The sequence below is a fragment of the Tupaia chinensis genome, unplaced genomic scaffold (assembly GCF_000334495.1).
Source record: "Tupaia chinensis unplaced genomic scaffold, TupChi_1.0 Scaffold000315_1, whole genome shotgun sequence".
In the NCBI taxonomy this organism is placed as follows: domain Eukaryota; kingdom Metazoa; phylum Chordata; class Mammalia; order Scandentia; family Tupaiidae; genus Tupaia; species Tupaia belangeri.
Window position 1 is genome coordinate 3237905 of NW_006159808.1, and position 17431 is coordinate 3255335.

Here is a 17431-nt window from a genome sequence, read left to right on the forward strand (position 1 = left end):
TCTGAGATTAGGCAGCTAGACATTCATGCCATATAAGTACACTGCTGGGGTATCAGTAGGACTTTAAGTCGGTTGAATTTAATATACTGGAAAACCTACTCTAACAACCGTAGAGCAGAGGGGCAGAAAACAGAAAAAGGTCATGGAAGAGAAAGGCTGCAACATTAGTATAGAACTAATTAGAACATAAGGTAGGCACAGATTAATCTCCTAAAATATAAAGTATCGGATGGGTTCGGGAAGGAGAATGGGAAGTAACTCATTAAGAACGTGGTATTTGAAATGGCAGGTGTTGGAGACGTAAGACCAGGGAAATGCAGCCAATATTGATTTATTTGTTAATTCTTTATGAGTTTTGCTTAGATTATGACTAATTTTTTAAAGATGTCAGAATTTTTTTCTGACATTTCATAAAAATAGTCACCAAAGCAGGTCAATGAATTTGGAACAGTCAAATTCTTGTCAAATCTCTGGTCACAGCCTGGTTAGAACTGAAACGTTCCAATAATAAATTCATCCTTCACATCCTCTAAAATGAACTGGATGGCTTATTTCACAGACATTTACAGTATCTGTCAAGGAGAGAGCAAGAACTGAAAACAGGAACAAAGCTGGGCCGGCTCCATGGTGCAGCGGTAAAGGCTTCTCAAGACAAGCCGGATCCCACACGCCAGCCGCAGCCTGAATCCCCAGGTACCGGCCGGAGGCACACAGCACATGGGCCAGTGCCCAGGATCCTTGGGCTGGAGGGCTGGAGGGCTGGAGGAAGAGGGTCGCGGCACGACCAGGCCCTGGGGCGGGCGCTCATCTCGCTCCTGCTCTCACTCTCATTCTCAACACGCACGCACATGCTCTATGAGAGATGAAGGAAAAATTATTTCTTTTTTTTTTTTTTGGAGAGGTTTTTGCTATAGGGTGCATGCGCTTGCCAGACAGACAGAGAGAGACAGAGAAACATAGAGACAGAAAGCGAGAAATCTCCCCCCAGGGGGGATGGCCACGCCGCAATCCCTTCTCCATTCTCCTCTCGGGATCTTGGGCAAGCACGCACACGCGCCCGGCGTGAGTTTAAGCCACCGGGTCTGGGACTCAAACTGCAGTTGACTACATGGGAGTTCAGTGACATAGCCATTACGCCAACTGCTGGTCCCGAAGAAAAAATTATTTCAAAAACAAAAACAAAAAACTTTCATGTTCGAATCAAATCCTTAGAATAATATGCACAATGGCTATCTCAATGGTGAGAGACTTACCTTCATTATTGAAATTTAGATACAGGAATGGAGCACAGAGGGAGTCGAGACCTGATGTAGGTGGGAAACAGGAGTCAGTTTCCTGCAGTCCAGCGGAGCTGCAGACACACACTGCTCGGTTCTCGGCAGACCTCCACCGAGCCCTGGGAGCATTGCCCGCCCAGAGTTACTGCGAGCGGTAAGCGACAGGTCTGCATATTCTATGTATCCAAAACAAGCCAGTTATTAATACCATCAATATTATTAGGAACTGAAGAAACAAAGTAATAGAAACATGTAAGAATGGTAGGAGGTTGGGGTATGTTCCCGTCTTTGAACAAAACTGCCTGGTCTGGACAATTGCTTCACATATTCGGGCAGGTTTTCTCATCTAGGGGATGGTAATTTGTCTTACAGGTTCTTTTTCTTTGAGATTATAAAAGAGAACCCTTCAAAAATTGTGAAGTGAACTACAAATACATGACATATTTCTTTTATACATAATACTCTTAATTCTGTTCATATGCCATCATTCTGAAAGAATGCACATAAATATACCTGTAATTGTATACCTGGGGTACCTCTAAAATGGACAGAGCTGGGGAAAATGATAGCTTTATGTTAGCTGTGGCCAGGAAGAAACAGATAAGAAAACTGAAATACACAAACAACTGCTGATCGCGACACATTGGAAAGTAGGGCATTTCAAAAGTTCTGAAAGAGGTTCTCATAGAAACCGCTCAAGTGAGCCAGGGCCAGTATGGGGGTGAGGACAGCACAGAGCTGGGCCATATGGTGTGGAGGGTGCTGCATTAAGTGAGCGACAGGGGAGCCATCTTAAGAAACCTTTGGGTTTCACTTCCCCGTTGAGCAAACAATAACAGTGACAGTTCTAACGGTCCCGGAAAGCCATATCAGACCCCTGATTGGCTCCCTCTGAATCCTCATGCTGATTGGTCGCCATGTAGTAATTGGTTGAGCCAGAATCCCTCATTTGCATTTTGGGCAATTTCCAGGACACCAATGATTGGTCCATCTGCGATACCTCATTTGCATTTTGGGCAACCAATCAATGCCCACCAGCCCGTGTATAAGCTCGCCATTCTTCCTCAGTAAACGAGACTTAATCGGCGCCTCATCTTGTCTCCACTCTGGGTATGTGTGTTTGTCCCTTCTCTCACTCCCTCCCTCAGGTGACTATTTGACTGTCTTGTGGGTTGGGACAATATGGGAAAGCTTCCTGTGTGTGCTCCAGGTTGGCTGACCCCGGTGGCTGTGGTGCTGGGGAGATACTGCCGTGTGATGGCCTTGTAAAGACTCCCTTTTAAACCCCACCCTGAATGAAGGAAATACGCAAATTTTTAAAAATAATGTGCAGTTTTCATACTGACTTTTATTAAAGGCAAGGATTTCTTTTTGGTCAGTCATGCAATAAGCTTTTAATATTCCAAGAAGAGTCTTAATAACTAAAATAAAGTTGGGGCTACACACTGGCAATGCAGTAAAACGCCAGCTCCATGCAGGAGGCCCACACGAGAAGGCTGCCTTCTGTGTCTAAAGACCCCTAGTACATGGGACACGTGTGTGGCCCTGACCTAGGGCTGGCTGGAATGGGTGGATCAGGATGTTAAGGTCTTGTCGGGTACTGTATCTGTCTTTCCCATTCTGCTTCTCTCACTGATGGGATAACTAAACTTTTAGAAAAAAAAAAAAAAGTTAGGAAAAAAAAATAATTAAAAATGTTACCTTGCCAATACACAAGATCAGGATGAGATACAACCCAGGCTTTCAAGACACGCCTAAATTTTGCGTGGCCTTCTGGCGATGATAACAGTTCATCATACTGATGACAGCGAGGAATATCTACTTCAATCTGTGAAATAACGAAGCAGTAAAGTGGAACTGTAATAGCCAAAGTGAAACCCAATAAGCCCTAACCCTATTCCTGACTAAAGAAAGAAGAAGGGGCTGTAAGACTCATTTTAGAACAGACCACCTTCATAATCCTAGTGTCTAATGTTACTGCATTTTTTATTAATGTGGATATACCAAAGAAGTCATATGTATACAAGGAAAATGTACCATTTCTTTTAAAAAGACATATGTTAACATAGTTTTCAAAAAATCTTCTTTTACAACCTGGTCTAAATAAAGGGCAATTTCTTCAAAGGAAGAAGTACAATTATTAAAAAAGGATTACATGACCTAAAGTCCTCCAGGTGTTCTAACTCACTGATGGCCGAGCACAAGTCACGCTTACTATAGCACCAGGTGCATACTGCAGAGGCCGAGTATTCACAATCAAAGGAAGAAAATGCACTGTTTATTTCTAAAATGTCAAGATTTGGCAGAATTATCTTATATTACTTAAGGAAATTCAAATCATACTTGTCTGTCTGTAGGAATCGGGGTATCTTTATCAATCGCATCATACTTGGAATGAATAGCTCCCTGCAAAAAATAAGACAAGATATATTAATTCAGCATGTCTTCAATAAAATTAATAATATAGGAAAAAACGTATTTTTAAATAAATATCTACCTTTGAAAACTTATCCAACTGTAGACAGACACATTCAAAACTGAGATATACCTCCACTTATGAGAAATTCTCTGCAACTTTGACAATCCATGAGGAAGGTCTACGACAAGTGACAATCTGTCATTTGGCTGAGGCAGACCTTCGACTCACACACGACAGAGGTGAAGTGCTAGCTGAGCCCAGAGCCAGGTGCATGCGCAGTGTGCCAGCTGGCCTCCACAGCACACCACGACCCGTCCTCTACTTGCTAGACACTGCACGTAATTCAAAAATTAAACGTCGTTTTTTCCGGGAGGGAAGCTGTTCTACAAAATTTTTTTCTATTAATTTTGGTAATAAATGAAAAGTAAAACAGAACTGTTCAAAGGAGTAGGAGCTCAGCACTAGGAAAAAGAAGTGTTGGACATCAAGAGTGGACATAATGTAGTTACAGAATCATTCGGGACTTTGGCCGATTTACTGAAGGGATAATGAAATATACTACTTAAAATTTTGGCCATGTTCTACAAGATGAAGCATAAAATAATCATTATTTCGGCTTATCATTATAGTAGAGAAAGAGCTAGGAACTGGGGTTCAAATTCTGCCTTTAGATGCTGTACTAACTCCTTTGGGACATTTAATGAGAGATTTGGACATTCTGACACCATCAGTTTGCTTAGGCTTTCACAGAGTACGGTTCTATAATTCCAGTGATTAACGTGTGGTGTGGAGCAATAGGCATTCTTGTGAAGTGACCACCTGCATTCAAAAATACTTACAGTCTCTCATTAAAGGAATCAGAAATACAGAAAGAACATTTTTCCAACAGAGGGTTGAAAAGAATTAAAAGTGCTTGAGTGAATTTAAAAGGGAACAAGTATCTATCTACAAGAGATGACAAATAAATGGATAGAAAATGAAAAAAGTCTAGAGATTTGGCCCATCATCATGATGCTGTCACCGAGTGTCTGGTAGTACTGCGAGCCACCTAACCACTGCGTGACCCCTCGCCTTTCCTCCCTGTCACAGACAGAGTGTCGCAGAGGACAAAGCTGCTATTCCTCTTGGCAGCATGGTCCAGGTGGAAGAGATATGCCAAGAGCCACTAAATTATGCCAGTGATTCTGAAAAGGCACAAATTAGATCAAAAGATTTTTTCCAAACTTAGATGAAACCACTTGTAAATAAGATATCATATTCCAAAATGAGTATATTTCACAAACAGGACTATATACTTGTAGTTGATCTATATTCTTAAAATATCCTGATTTTAAAATTAATAATATATTTTCTGTGAGCTGCATTAAAAGAAATGTTAAACAGCACAACATTTTTAAAAGAATTTTAAAATTTCATTTAATTTATTGTTGTTATTGTTGTTTTTAATGTGACCACAGAGAGATAGAGAAAGACGGAGAAAGGGAAAGTGAGGAAGCGAGCCATGAGGTCTGGGACTCCGACCACGGTCAGCCATGTGGGAGTCCAGCACCTTAACCATCACACCTCCTACCAGTCCCTAAATAGCACAGATTGAAGAAACTTTAATGATATTTTTCTATTATGTTCTTTTCCTGTATTTCTTCCACTTAAAATTGCCAAATATTCTTTTTTTTTTCCAAGTCTCTGGTGCTGGGGCATGAACCATGAGGTTGACCACATGGGATCTGGCTCCCTTAATCACTAGGCTAAGGGGCCAGTCTCTACAACTGATAAACAATCTCATGCTCACATTTTAACGTATCATTTTCTAATTACTTAAAAAATAACATATTAGAAAAGTATTATCCTTCTTCATCTTTTCTTAGCATCAGTAATCAGCTTTGACCCTTTGCTTTTTTTCCTTACCTCAACTCCCAGAAGAGCAGCCCAAGTTAAACCTCTCATGAGGGGAGGGATGTCAACTCTGGCTTCTTTCCAGATCTGGTTTTTTTTATATGGATAAGCCTATGATAGGGAAAAAATGAGAACTGCCTCAAATGATCAAGTTCCATCTTTAAGTATAGAATATGCCAGTGATGAAGCTGAAGTGGCCTGCAATAAATGTCTAAGAATCTGTAACTTACTGTGTTTAGTGTTACTAATACACAAAAATAGGCAGTGGAATTGACCCTGACCCTTCGCAACTTGTACGCCATAATGAAAAAGAGGGGCAGATTATATCAGTTAATAAATGATCCCGCTCTGTATTGTACTCTGGAAGGATGTGAATGAGTTGTACGGAAGACAGTAACACCACCCTTAAATGGGTTCAGTAACAACACGTAGAGAGAGCCCTGTGTCCCAACGTGGTGATATGGAATGTGTTCCGAGACAACAAGCTATTGGTACAGCTACTTGAATATATCTTGTATACCCATTTTTATTTTTTAAATTTATGTTTTAGGAGATATTTCTGGAAGAGAATGATTAGGACAAAAGATATGCGTATTGTTTAGGTTCTTGAAATATACTTTCGAGTTACTTTACAGAATGTTTAGTTAATTCAAATTTATTCCTAAAGAATAAGAGTTCCAATCTCAGTGTACTTTAATTCACTTTGCTAATTTGATATACCAAAAAACTCTTATTTTAATTTGTATTTTTTTTCCATTCCCAGTCAGGATGAACAAGATGACTAATTTATTGACTAACTGTATTATGTTATGTACTTAGTCCACTTCTCTGTTTCAATATTGGTGCTTTTTCCTATTGATTTCCAAGCCTTCTTGCCTTCCTTCCTTCTTCCTCCCTCCCCTCCCCTCCTTCCACTGCCAGAGGGCCTACTGCTCTCCCAAAGAGACAAAGACCGAGGGGAGAGCAGCCCCCAGTGGGCACGGTCATGTTGCAACTCCTCCTCCGTTTCTCCATCCTCTCGAACTTGGGGCACACTTGCACTTGCACACACATGGCTGGTGTGTTTTGTCAAGCTGCTGAGTTCGGGAGCCAGCTCCCTTGACCACTAGGCCACAGAGCTGGCCCTAAGTCTTCCTTAAAAAGTAAGAGTAGTAATACTTAGTCTAACCAGGTTTTGCATATATTCCCACATCTTGTTTTTACTTTTTAGTTTTACTTAATACGAACACTTCTTCATTTTTATAGCGAAAGAAAGTTTATCTGAAAAGGCAGGTCATAAGAATTTGTCTTCTCCTGACATTAAGATTTCCCTGAGAGGGGCTGGCTGACGGCCTGGCAGGGACCTGCTGCTCTGCACAGCTGGATCCACAAGAAGCTCGCAGTGAGGCTCCCTGTTGAGCTGTGCACACAGGGCATGTGCCCAGGACCCTGGCTGGCTGGGAAGGCTGGGGAGTGGATCCTGGCATGAGACCCTGTCTAGGGAGCCTGTCTTTCTCTCTCATACTTAAAAAATAATTAACCAACAAACAATAGATTTCTTGAGAGTAACTAACAAAACGTGTTTTAAAAACGGTCCATGAGCTACTTTAACACTTTGGAGCCCTACCTTCAGCAGCCGGTCGAAGAGGACGATTCTGTTGAGCTGGTACTCTGTGTCCCGCTCTCTGATGATCAGAGGGAGAGTGGCCGCTGCAGACAGCTCGTTGTTGCTGTTCGAGTGAGGTAAACTAGACTGGCTGTAATGAAGCAGCAAAAGCAAAACGCACCATGCTTTTACACTCTATTTAGAAAGCAATTTTCAAAGAAAATGCACAATTTTTTTTTTTGAGAGGTTTTTGCTATAGGGCACAAGTGCTCACCAGAAAGAGAGAGAGAGAGAGAGAGAGAGAGAGACAGCGAAAAATCACCCCCCAAGGGGGATGGCCACACCACAATCCTTTCTCCTCCGTTCTCCTCTCAGGATCCTGGGCACACATGCACACGCGCTCGGCATGAGTTTAAGCTACTGGGTCCAGGACTCTAACTGCTGTCGCCTACATGAGAGTCCAGGAACATAGCTATTATGCCAATTGCTGGTCCCTGTACAAACTTCTTCAAATCAAATATACATAGATGAGAAAAATAAATGTAAAATTCGACTCTATGGACTTACTCATCTTCCAGTAGTGGGTAAAATGCTTCTCCACCAACATCTTTTAATCTCTGTGAATTTGAAAACACAAAACATTTATGTGTGGACATCTGAGGCAGCAACAGTGATCTGTATTCAAAAGGCAGAGGGATGCAAACATTATGAATTCATTCAAGTTTCAGGACAGGCATAAAATCAAATTTAATACTTAGTCCTCATAAACGTGCAAACACACCATGCTTCTACTGATTAAGTTGAGCTGTAAAGAATAGATATACATTTTTTTTTAACTTCAAGGTATCGCTCATAAATATCAGACACTTAGAATAGTTTTCCAAATGTAACTCAGAATTATTAACATTAGTATAAAACTTAATGAATGAAATATTTTAAAAGTATATGAAGATTACCAAAAACTGTACTCTTTTCATATATAGTCATTAACTAAAAGCCAAGTCAGATTTATTTTTGCTTTGGCCTTATACAAACTAAAAATTGAAGCATTCTGTACTTACCATACACTGGCTTCAAATAGTTAGCTATTTCTTTTATAAGTTAAAGTTTTAAGTAAAGAAATAAATTTTCCCAAATTTTAATGCATTATTATTACATATATATCTTTCTAAAGTTTAGCTTTTACTGTACTGGAAGTATAGTATATTAAATGTTGTTTAATAAGTATCTTTTCCACTTGTCTTTTCTAATTAAAAATCTAGAGAGCAAGCTGCCAAGTCCAGGACTTGAACTGCAGTTGGCCATGTGGGAATCCAGTACCCTTAACCACCACGCTTCCTACTGGCTTCATATTTGTATGATTTTAATTAAAAATAAATATGAATCAAATCTGGCAAAATATTCTTACGTTTCTTAGCTGACATAATGACAGTGTCACAGTGGTATCATCTAAAAGTGAGCTTCTGTCCCGGCCTTGTCCAAAGCTTTCACCGTCTTCAAAGAGAAAACTGAAAAGAGATGAAAACAAGTATTATAATAAGCACACCAAATCTAATTTGCTGTTTCTTGAAGTAAATAAAATGAACGGGGCTGGATAGTGGTGCGGCAGTAGGATGAGATGCTCCGAGAGTGACCGCTGAGAAGGTCGCTGGTTAGCCTCACGGATCCTCCCTGAAGAGGCTGGCCACACCTGTACTGGCTGGGGCTGGGGGTGGTCGCACATCAAGAGCCTACAGGGGGTGCCACGTCTTCTCTCTCTCACTCATAGAATAAATAAACAAAAAAATCTAAGTCTTGATTCCTTCATTAAGAAGAGAGTAAATTTTACATTGGATGGTTAATAAAAATAATGGAATTGCTGATGAGATTTCTCCAAATGGGTCTCATTCTACATCTCTTGAGCTGGTGTGAATATAGTGTGTAAGTGTAAAGCGTTTCGGGAACACAAGAATGACCTTGGCAACAATCTGCTCACACAGATTCAATGCTGAAATGACCCTTCTGACACTACCTGAAAGTGCTCGTGAGGAAGTTTATATGGGTGAGAAATTAAAAGGGAAAGCAGAAAGAAAAAAACACACTGAATAGTAATTTACAAAAGAAAGAATATTAAATAACAAATTAATCAAATTTATTTAGAAATTTAAGAAGAATTCCTTTTATGATCTATGTATACTTTAAAGTATTTTGTCTTCAAACTCTTATCATCTTACCTCTGGTTTTCTACTTAATTCACTATATAAGCAGTATAATTAAAGTTAATACTTAAAAATCAGTGTAGGAGGGTAAAAGTAGAAAAATAGTGTATCTAAATAACTAATATAAAAATTTAACAAGCAATGAAAACAATGATGACTTAGATGACTTCTACAATTACCTACAATGTCAAATCTAAGTCCTAACATCTAAAAGTAAAATTTAAAGCAAGAAATTCAGGTTCATATTCTTACGAATAAGTATGGGTCACGTCATAGTAATGGCAACTCTACCCCATAGAGCTGTGGAGTTATTTAACTTCCCTCCTAATGTATATCGTAATATCTTCTTATGTAGTTTTACAGATTTTTCTCAACTGTGAGTAAGAGAAAAAATTTCAGAGCAAACAATGGAATTTGAGGTTCTTTTAAAGAAACTATCTGGGGGGAACCACCAGTTGGCATAATGGCTATGTTGCTGGACTCCCATGTAGTCGAGCGCAGTTCAAGTCCCAGACCCAGTGGCTTAAACTCACGCCGGGCGCGTGTGTGTGCGTGCCCAAGATCCTGAGAGGAGAATGGAGGAGAAGGGATTGCCGAGTGGCCGTCTCCCCGGGGGGATGATTTCTCACTTTCTCTCTCACAGCCTTTGTGTGCTCCCTCTGCCCCTCTCCGCACCCAAGCACACAGGCCCAGCTTTAGGCCAAAAAACTCTATCATAAATAAGTAGGTAGGTAGGTAGATAGATGGATAGATAGATAAATTCTTTAAACAAAACTACCTGACCCAAGAGAGCAATAAGCACAAGGCCTCAGTGCCACCCCATACCCAATGGGGCTCTTGTCCCAAGGTGTCCTTTTGCCAGCACTTACGTAAACAGCCTGCAGCCACATCCAGGATAGTTCCTTGTGGGCACATTTCGGTTCACAATGAAAACTAAGGCTGTAAAAGGTTGTGAGTGTACAACGTGACCCTCACTCTACCTTCACTGCAATGTTCCCAGAATTCATGATGCAAACAACAGCGTAGGCCAGTCTGTTGCTCTGTGATTTTAAACAGACAGATGAGAATTCTGGGTAACATGCAGCCTCCTTCTTCTGGGCCTTCTCTTGGTGGTGAGACTGGCTTCCTCTGCAGCCGTCTCAGTGTGCGACCTCGGGGCAATCGGGATTCGTGTCACTCGGTCAATTGTCCTTAGCTTTGGCTTCACTCATGTGCCTCAGTCTCCCTTTTTGGCTTAAGACTGAGCACAGAGATGACCTGCAGGACCTGGGTTAGGTCTCAGAGCTCACTGGCACGGACACGTGCCTCTGGAGAGAGCTCCCTCCTCATACGCACACCAGCCTGGTTCTAACTGTCTTGAACACTGTTGGTCTGACTTGAACACTTCCACTAACATCCATCGTGGTGAGATGTTCCATAACACCAACGTTACTTATTTATTATAAAAATATTGATGGGAACTCTAAAATCAGACAGTTGGACCAATTAACTGAGAAGTTAACGTCCAATTGCTTCCATAATTACTTAGTTGGAACAGCTACCAAAAAAAAAAAACCAACAAAAAAAACAACAAAAAAACACTTTTGTTAAATGTTATTACCAGATTTTTTTTTTTCCCCCCATTTTCAAGAGAAGTTTTCTTTCCTTACTTGGGAAGTGTGCAGATAGGTGGTTTGGATCGAATGATTTCCTTGTTGACAAGCTCTTTCTCCAAGTCACCTCCAGCCAAACACCAAAGATAATAAACTTCTTCAATAGATCGTTCACCCAGGTAATCACTGTTTATATCTATTAATGACAAATTTAAAAGAATAATAATGATTACAGTTTCTGTTTTATTAAAAGTCAACATGTAAAAATAACTGACATTCTTAAAAAAAAAGTGAAAACTGAAGAACAGACTTCTGGTATTCTGGTTCTGTTTTTAAGGTACTGGAAGATTTCACTCCATCCTAACAGTAAACATCTGGATAGAGGAAAACTGAACGATTCCGTGAGGCGCCATAAGACAGGTCAGGATGTAGGGAATAGGGAAACCTGCTGCCTCCACGACTGGGGAGAGAGGTAGAGGAGGGGCACGGGGAGCCGGGGTCAGTGAAACTCAGACTCCAGCGGAAAGTGCATCAGGAACCAGTACTGGGGCTGGCAGACCTGAAGCGCTTTGTCTGTCTTCAGTTTTGCTATAGGGCATGCTGTTCGAAAGGGAGAAGAGAGAGAGAGGGAGTGAGAAATCACCCCGGCCACACCGTAACCCATCTTCTTCCTGCTCTCCGGATCTTGGGCATGCATGCACACATGCCTGGTGTGCTTTTCAGCCACTGGGTGCAGGACTCGGACTGCACACGGGCCATGTAGAATCCAGCCGCCTTCACTACCACACCAGCCGGCCTTGAGAGCTGCAGCCATCACGCTGGAATGGAACCCTGAAAGCTGATGCTTTCTTTCACATGCAGAATATAACAGTGTGTACCTCCTAAGCAATAATATGATTTTTAGACATCATGTACAATAAACTACAGGGAATATCAGTAGCTTAAATGACTAGATGCTGTCAATTTTATTTATATTATATATACACACATATATATTTTAGATATATACACACACACATATATACATATATATTTAGAGTCTGATATTTTATTTTATATATATGGTGTGTGTGTGTGTGTGTATATATATATATATATATATATATATATATATATATATATATATATATATATATATATATATATATATCTTCTTTTTAAATAAAAGGTTTTTTCCATAGGGGATGTGCACTCACCAGAGAGAGACAGTGAGAGGGAAAATGAGAAATCACCCCCAGGAATATGGCCATGCCACATTCTTTTCTCTTCCCTTCTCCTCCTGGGATTTTGGGCGTGCATATACATGTGCCAGGCATGATATTCAAGTCCCTGGGTCTGGGACCTGAACCATGGTCAGCCATGTGGGAGCCACTATGCCACCTGCTGGCCCCGTTGTCAATTATATTTTAAGCAATTCCAGAACAATCTCTTAATTCCCAGATACTTATCCAGAAAATCCCACTACTGTAATATATTGGTCTTCAGAAAAGTCATGATGTATTTTTCTATGTTTCCTATGCAAAGGTGCATCATGACTTTTTCAATCACCCAATATATTCTTTGTAAATTCAAAACCGAAACTAAGGTTTCCTACTTTAAAGAATTTCTTTCAAAAACAAGACTTACACGATTGCCTATGTTTTATTTATCATTACCTTTACACAACTGACTGATATCCTCGGGCAGAGTCAAATCGGCACATCTCGGAGAAGATGAAAACAGACCGGCAGGGTTGGTGAAGGGAGTGTATGAAGGTGACACTTCACTGAATACCGCGTCCTTCATCAGTTCATCTGGGGTTGGCCTGAGGAATGCGTTCGAAACGCAGGATGTGAGTGAAAGCCAATATAGTTTCCCAGAATCTCGGGACCCATTCAAGGGGACAGTTCAGTCTTAAATACCTCATTAGCACAGAAAGTAACAAAGGTCTCCTAGCAGAGTCCAGGCACCTTTAAATAATCCAACGACTAGTGAACACAGAGTTCCTTTCGTTAGCTGTGCTAGGCGCACTTCTTGAACCTCAGAAATCATCCCTGACAGCTTCTGTTTTTCTCAGTCTCAGGCTGCCTAGCACGCACCTGAACTTCTTGTTAAGTAACAAATACGCGAATTAATAACTTCTGGGGCTTCAGATCCTTTGGTCTAACGTGGCATACACACAGAGTGATACTTTTAATATCAGTCCTCTCTTCCTAATATGTCTTGATAAAGTGTTTTTCTAAAGACCAATTAAAGACATTATTTCAAACATTACAAGGTTAGGAATGGTCACATGACTAACAGTACCATCACCAAATGAATGTACTTTAATAGGACTTCTAAGAAAGCCTGTTATTGTTAGCAACCGTTGGTTTACCTCGACATCCCCCCTCGTTCATTGCTATAGCATACGTTGCCAACAAACTTCGATTCTCATTTTTCTGATACTACCATTAGGCTAAGAACATCTAGATTCCACAGTTTAGCTGATTTTCTACTTGGAGGATAGCAGATGAACTATAATTTCTTGTAGTATATGCCGGTTTTCTGACTATGGTTTAATTTCAATGATTTCTTTCATTAACAAAAAAATTAAAGCCTTACTTACATCATTCAAAGTTATGATATTGATTTCAACCAGGTACTACTACATATGGAAATATATTTAACCCACTAGTATTATAACAAGAAAAAAAAGTGAGTGCTCATATATAGAAGATCTTAATGTAATCGCAAACTCTTACTAATATCGACCTCTTAGAAGGGTGAAAGGTGAGGCACTTCTTCAAAAGATCTATAACATGTTCAGGAAGCTCCTGGTAAATAAATAAATAAATAAAATTAATTAAAATGATCCATTTTAGAAATGTGTACTACTACAGAAAGTTTTGAATTTTGAAAAAAGTCTTTATTAGAACTTTATACAAATTTTTATTAGCTCGTCACTCTGGGAAAAAGCAAATACTTAAAAGTAAGCATACCTTTCAGATAGCTCTTGGATGCCAAGTATGCAAAATAAACTAACTATCATTAATGGCCTGCTAAAATTCAGGTGCTGATAGTAATGGCCAATGGAATCGTATTAAGAGGAGGGGCCTTTGGGACCAGCAGTTGGTATAATGGCTATGTCGCTGGACTCCCATGTAGTCAACTGTGGTTGGAGTCCCGGACCCAGTGGCTTAAACTCAGGCCAGGAGCGTGTGCGTGCGTGCCCAAGATCCCTAGAGGAGAATGGAGGAGAAGGGACTGCAGTGTGGCCATTCCCCCTCCACCCCCCCGGGGATGGTGATTTCTTGCTTTCTATATCTCTGTCTCTCTCTGTCTTTCTGGCATGCACCCTATAGCAAAAACAAAGAGAGGGGCCTTTATTCGACTAGCTTGTCCTTCCGCTCCTCTGCGGGATACATCCCTCAGCAGACAACCAAATGGCTTGACCTTGGACTTCCCAGCTTTTAGAACTGTGAGAAAATAAACTTCGGTTCTCTATAAATTACCTGGACTCAGGTATTTTGTGAGAGCAGCACAAACAGGCTAAGGGACAGAAAGACTAATGACAAACCTTTATAACGTCCAGACAACCGTGCTCTTCAGCCAGAACAACTACAGTGTCATCTACGCAGTCTATAAAACAGAGAAACTGCATAAATAAGTGCTGCTTTTCTACTCTTGCAGACTACTTGGAAAATAAACCCTGACAAAAACCTAAAAAAAAAAAAAAAAAAAAAAGCCAGTGTAATGCAGTTTTGGAACTTGAGATACTGAAAAGCTTGTGATTTTGTTAACTTTCTTTATGCACCTGGATAAAAATGAAGATAGTCAAATGCTATTAATTGAATCGTAGATACTGAAAGACAGCAGTTTAAGTATTCTGATAAACAGTGTTTCAAGGAAGATAAAGATGTTCTCTCTTTCTCTCGATTATTGCGAGGTCTTGAAGAGTTCATAGGATGCTGGGCATGACTGCACACACCTGCCCGGGAGATAAGCAAGCTTGGGCAACATCGTGAGACCCTGTCTCTAAATATATATTAAAAACTATGCATGGATTTCCAAACATTTTTGTGCCAAAAATAAAGTCATACTTTAATTCTATTTTTCCACAAACCTTTTGAGGCGCCCCTCATGAACACATTAAAGCACACATGCGCGCGCTCTATGGGCTGGCTTATTAGAGCCTCCTGGGCGTCACTGTAGACGCAGTGCGCCATTGCCCATAGCGTCATTATGTAATGCATGAGTGTAAAAAACCCAGGAGTGAAGAAACATTGCCTGAAGATAAACTGCTACTTTCATACTTTGATTCCATAAGTTCATTTTCTTGGCTGTTTCATGATACTAAGATAATTTCCATCTGTATTAAAATTCCTTAGTGCATAAAGAAAGCTCTACAATATATGTCAGAAGGCATTTCTTGAGCTGTCCTGTTAATGCTTACCCTGTTCATTAGACTCGCGGAGGGAGAGAATGTTTCAGTGCGTTTGCTATTTTGGAAGAACTCATCTTTGGTGTACATGATTACTGACAAAGGTTGATTTGAAATTATGATTCCATTTGAAAGGTAATCAATTATTGTATAGCACTTACCTAAAGTAAGCACAAATTTTAGTCTTTCAGAAATATCCAAGCTCTGGAATAATTTTCTTCCCTAAACAAAATGGAAAAAGAAATTCTTGTTAATATTTACATTAGTTTTCTGGGGAGGTTTCTTTCTTTTCTATAACTGAAACTAATTTTATCAGGTACCTTCATTTATCTCCAGAGGTTTCATTAAATTTTTAAAGTACATTTCACCAAAAAAAAAAAAAAAAAAAAAAAAAAAAAAAAAAAAAAAAAAAGGCCCAGACCCAATGGCTTGAAAAACATCCTGGGTGGGCGTGGTGGCGCCCGCCCTATGGAAAAATATGCTGGGTGTGTGTGTGCATGCCCAAATCCTGCCAGGAGAAATGGGGGGAAGAGACTGCATTGCACCTGTCCCCAAGGGGGCTGCTTCTCACTTTCCCTCTTTCTCTGTCATCTTTCTGGTGAGTGCATGCACCTTCTGGCGAAACTTAAATAAAAAGGTATATTTAACTTAAAATCCATGTAGGCGTGTAAATGCCTCCACTGTTTCATTTTTATTATAGAGGTCTTTTTGGATGTTCAGTGTTTCTTGAGATAGGTACTCATCTTTTCATACAGAATTCTCCTACACATGTTTTTAGTCCATGGAAGCTTCTGGGGCCTGGATCTAAAGACAGTGATCCTACAGTGGCTCCTCTCTTTCCTTCTAGCTAAGGGAGGTGACGAAGAGAGAGTTCGGAAACTGGAGGCTGAGCTGGTGGGGCCGTCCTGCCTGAAGGCTCTGCCTGGCGCTGAGCAGTAGGGCTGCCTCGCCGGCTCCGGACTGTGACACAGGAAACAGCCTTTTCTTCAAATCACTGATTTTAGTTCCTCTGTTAGTCGTAACATCATGGTTACCTCGATAAACAGAGAGGCTACCTGGGAAGGCCTCATTAAGAGCCAGTGTACAAATGGAGCTGTACAGGAGGTAGACGACTAGAGGGATGGAGGAGTTATTATATTTAGAAGAGAAAGACTAACGGGGGCAGACCATGAGCATATAAAACAGTGTAAGTCGTTTCGGTGACATTGCTAAAATTATTTACATTTAGTAAAGGTGCAATTTTTTTCACATAATAGAAGTGTAAACATTTCTAATGGCATCAAAATAATATTTACACTTGGTACAATTTACATAGAGTAAAACTTAGATTAACACGTAGGAAAAGTATAAGCATTTCCGGAAATATCCAAAATATGCAAATTGATTGTCAAAATGAATTTTTTTAAAAGTCAGATTGAGAAGTAAGCCTTTTCTTCTTATAACTGAATCAATTGATATAGCAGAAACATATCACTATTAAATAACTGTCAGAATTACTCCGATGATCACAGTCTCATGTTATTAGTTTAACATTTCTTCATACAAACCACACAAAGCTCAAATAGGATGATTCCCAGAGACCACACATCTGATTTGGGGCCCGAAGGCAATGGTCTCTCCCTTGGTGCATGGTCCGTGGTTTTAGAAATCCCTTGTGCAATGACCTCGGGGGCCAAGTACGACGGGTACCTGCAACGATGCATTAAAATAGTAAGTTATGGGGGAAGCAGCGTGTTTTTATCAACAGTGTGGTAGGAGCTACGAAAAAGCTTCATAATTAAACTAACAACTGCTGCTAGAAATGATTTTCGACTAACCATTATAACACACACCCCGACGTCCAGGAATCAAGAGTAATTCCACATGAGTCTACAGTACTCTCACCACAGCTCTGTCTCTCTGAACCTAAGTTCTTTCTCTGCGTCCTCGGTGTCCTCGCACTCTGCCTTTCCTGAATCTCTGTCTCCCGGCATTCTCCCTTCCTTGTATTGCCTATCTTCTCTTAATATTCGACTATTATGTCATGTTCATTTGATCTTTGAAACCGGTGCCTGTCATTTTGAGC

General features: G+C 40.3%; 1 protein-coding gene across 6 annotated transcripts in view; it reads right to left on the bottom strand.

The window, feature by feature from the left end:
* The window catches only part of TBCK (TBC1 domain containing kinase), a 109012-nt gene that overhangs the window by 46719 nt on the left and 44862 nt on the right, over positions 1-17431 (bottom strand). For all 6 annotated transcript variants that reach the window (XM_027772926.1, XM_027772927.1, XM_006151164.3 and 3 more), the window contains exons 6-18: positions 16914-17055; positions 15528-15588; positions 14503-14564; positions 13698-13759; positions 12620-12768; positions 11022-11160; positions 8583-8682; positions 7742-7791; positions 7196-7325; positions 5602-5700; positions 3621-3683; positions 2979-3105; positions 1254-1304 (exon numbers count right to left, since the gene is read on the bottom strand). In XM_027772926.1, the coding sequence (XP_027628727.1) occupies positions 1254-1304; positions 2979-3105; positions 3621-3683; positions 5602-5700; positions 7196-7325; positions 7742-7791; positions 8583-8682; positions 11022-11160; positions 12620-12768; positions 13698-13759; positions 14503-14564; positions 15528-15588; positions 16914-17055 (1235 nt within the window). The remainder of the gene's footprint in view (positions 1-1253; positions 1305-2978; positions 3106-3620; positions 3684-5601; positions 5701-7195; positions 7326-7741; positions 7792-8582; positions 8683-11021; positions 11161-12619; positions 12769-13697; positions 13760-14502; positions 14565-15527; positions 15589-16913; positions 17056-17431) is intronic.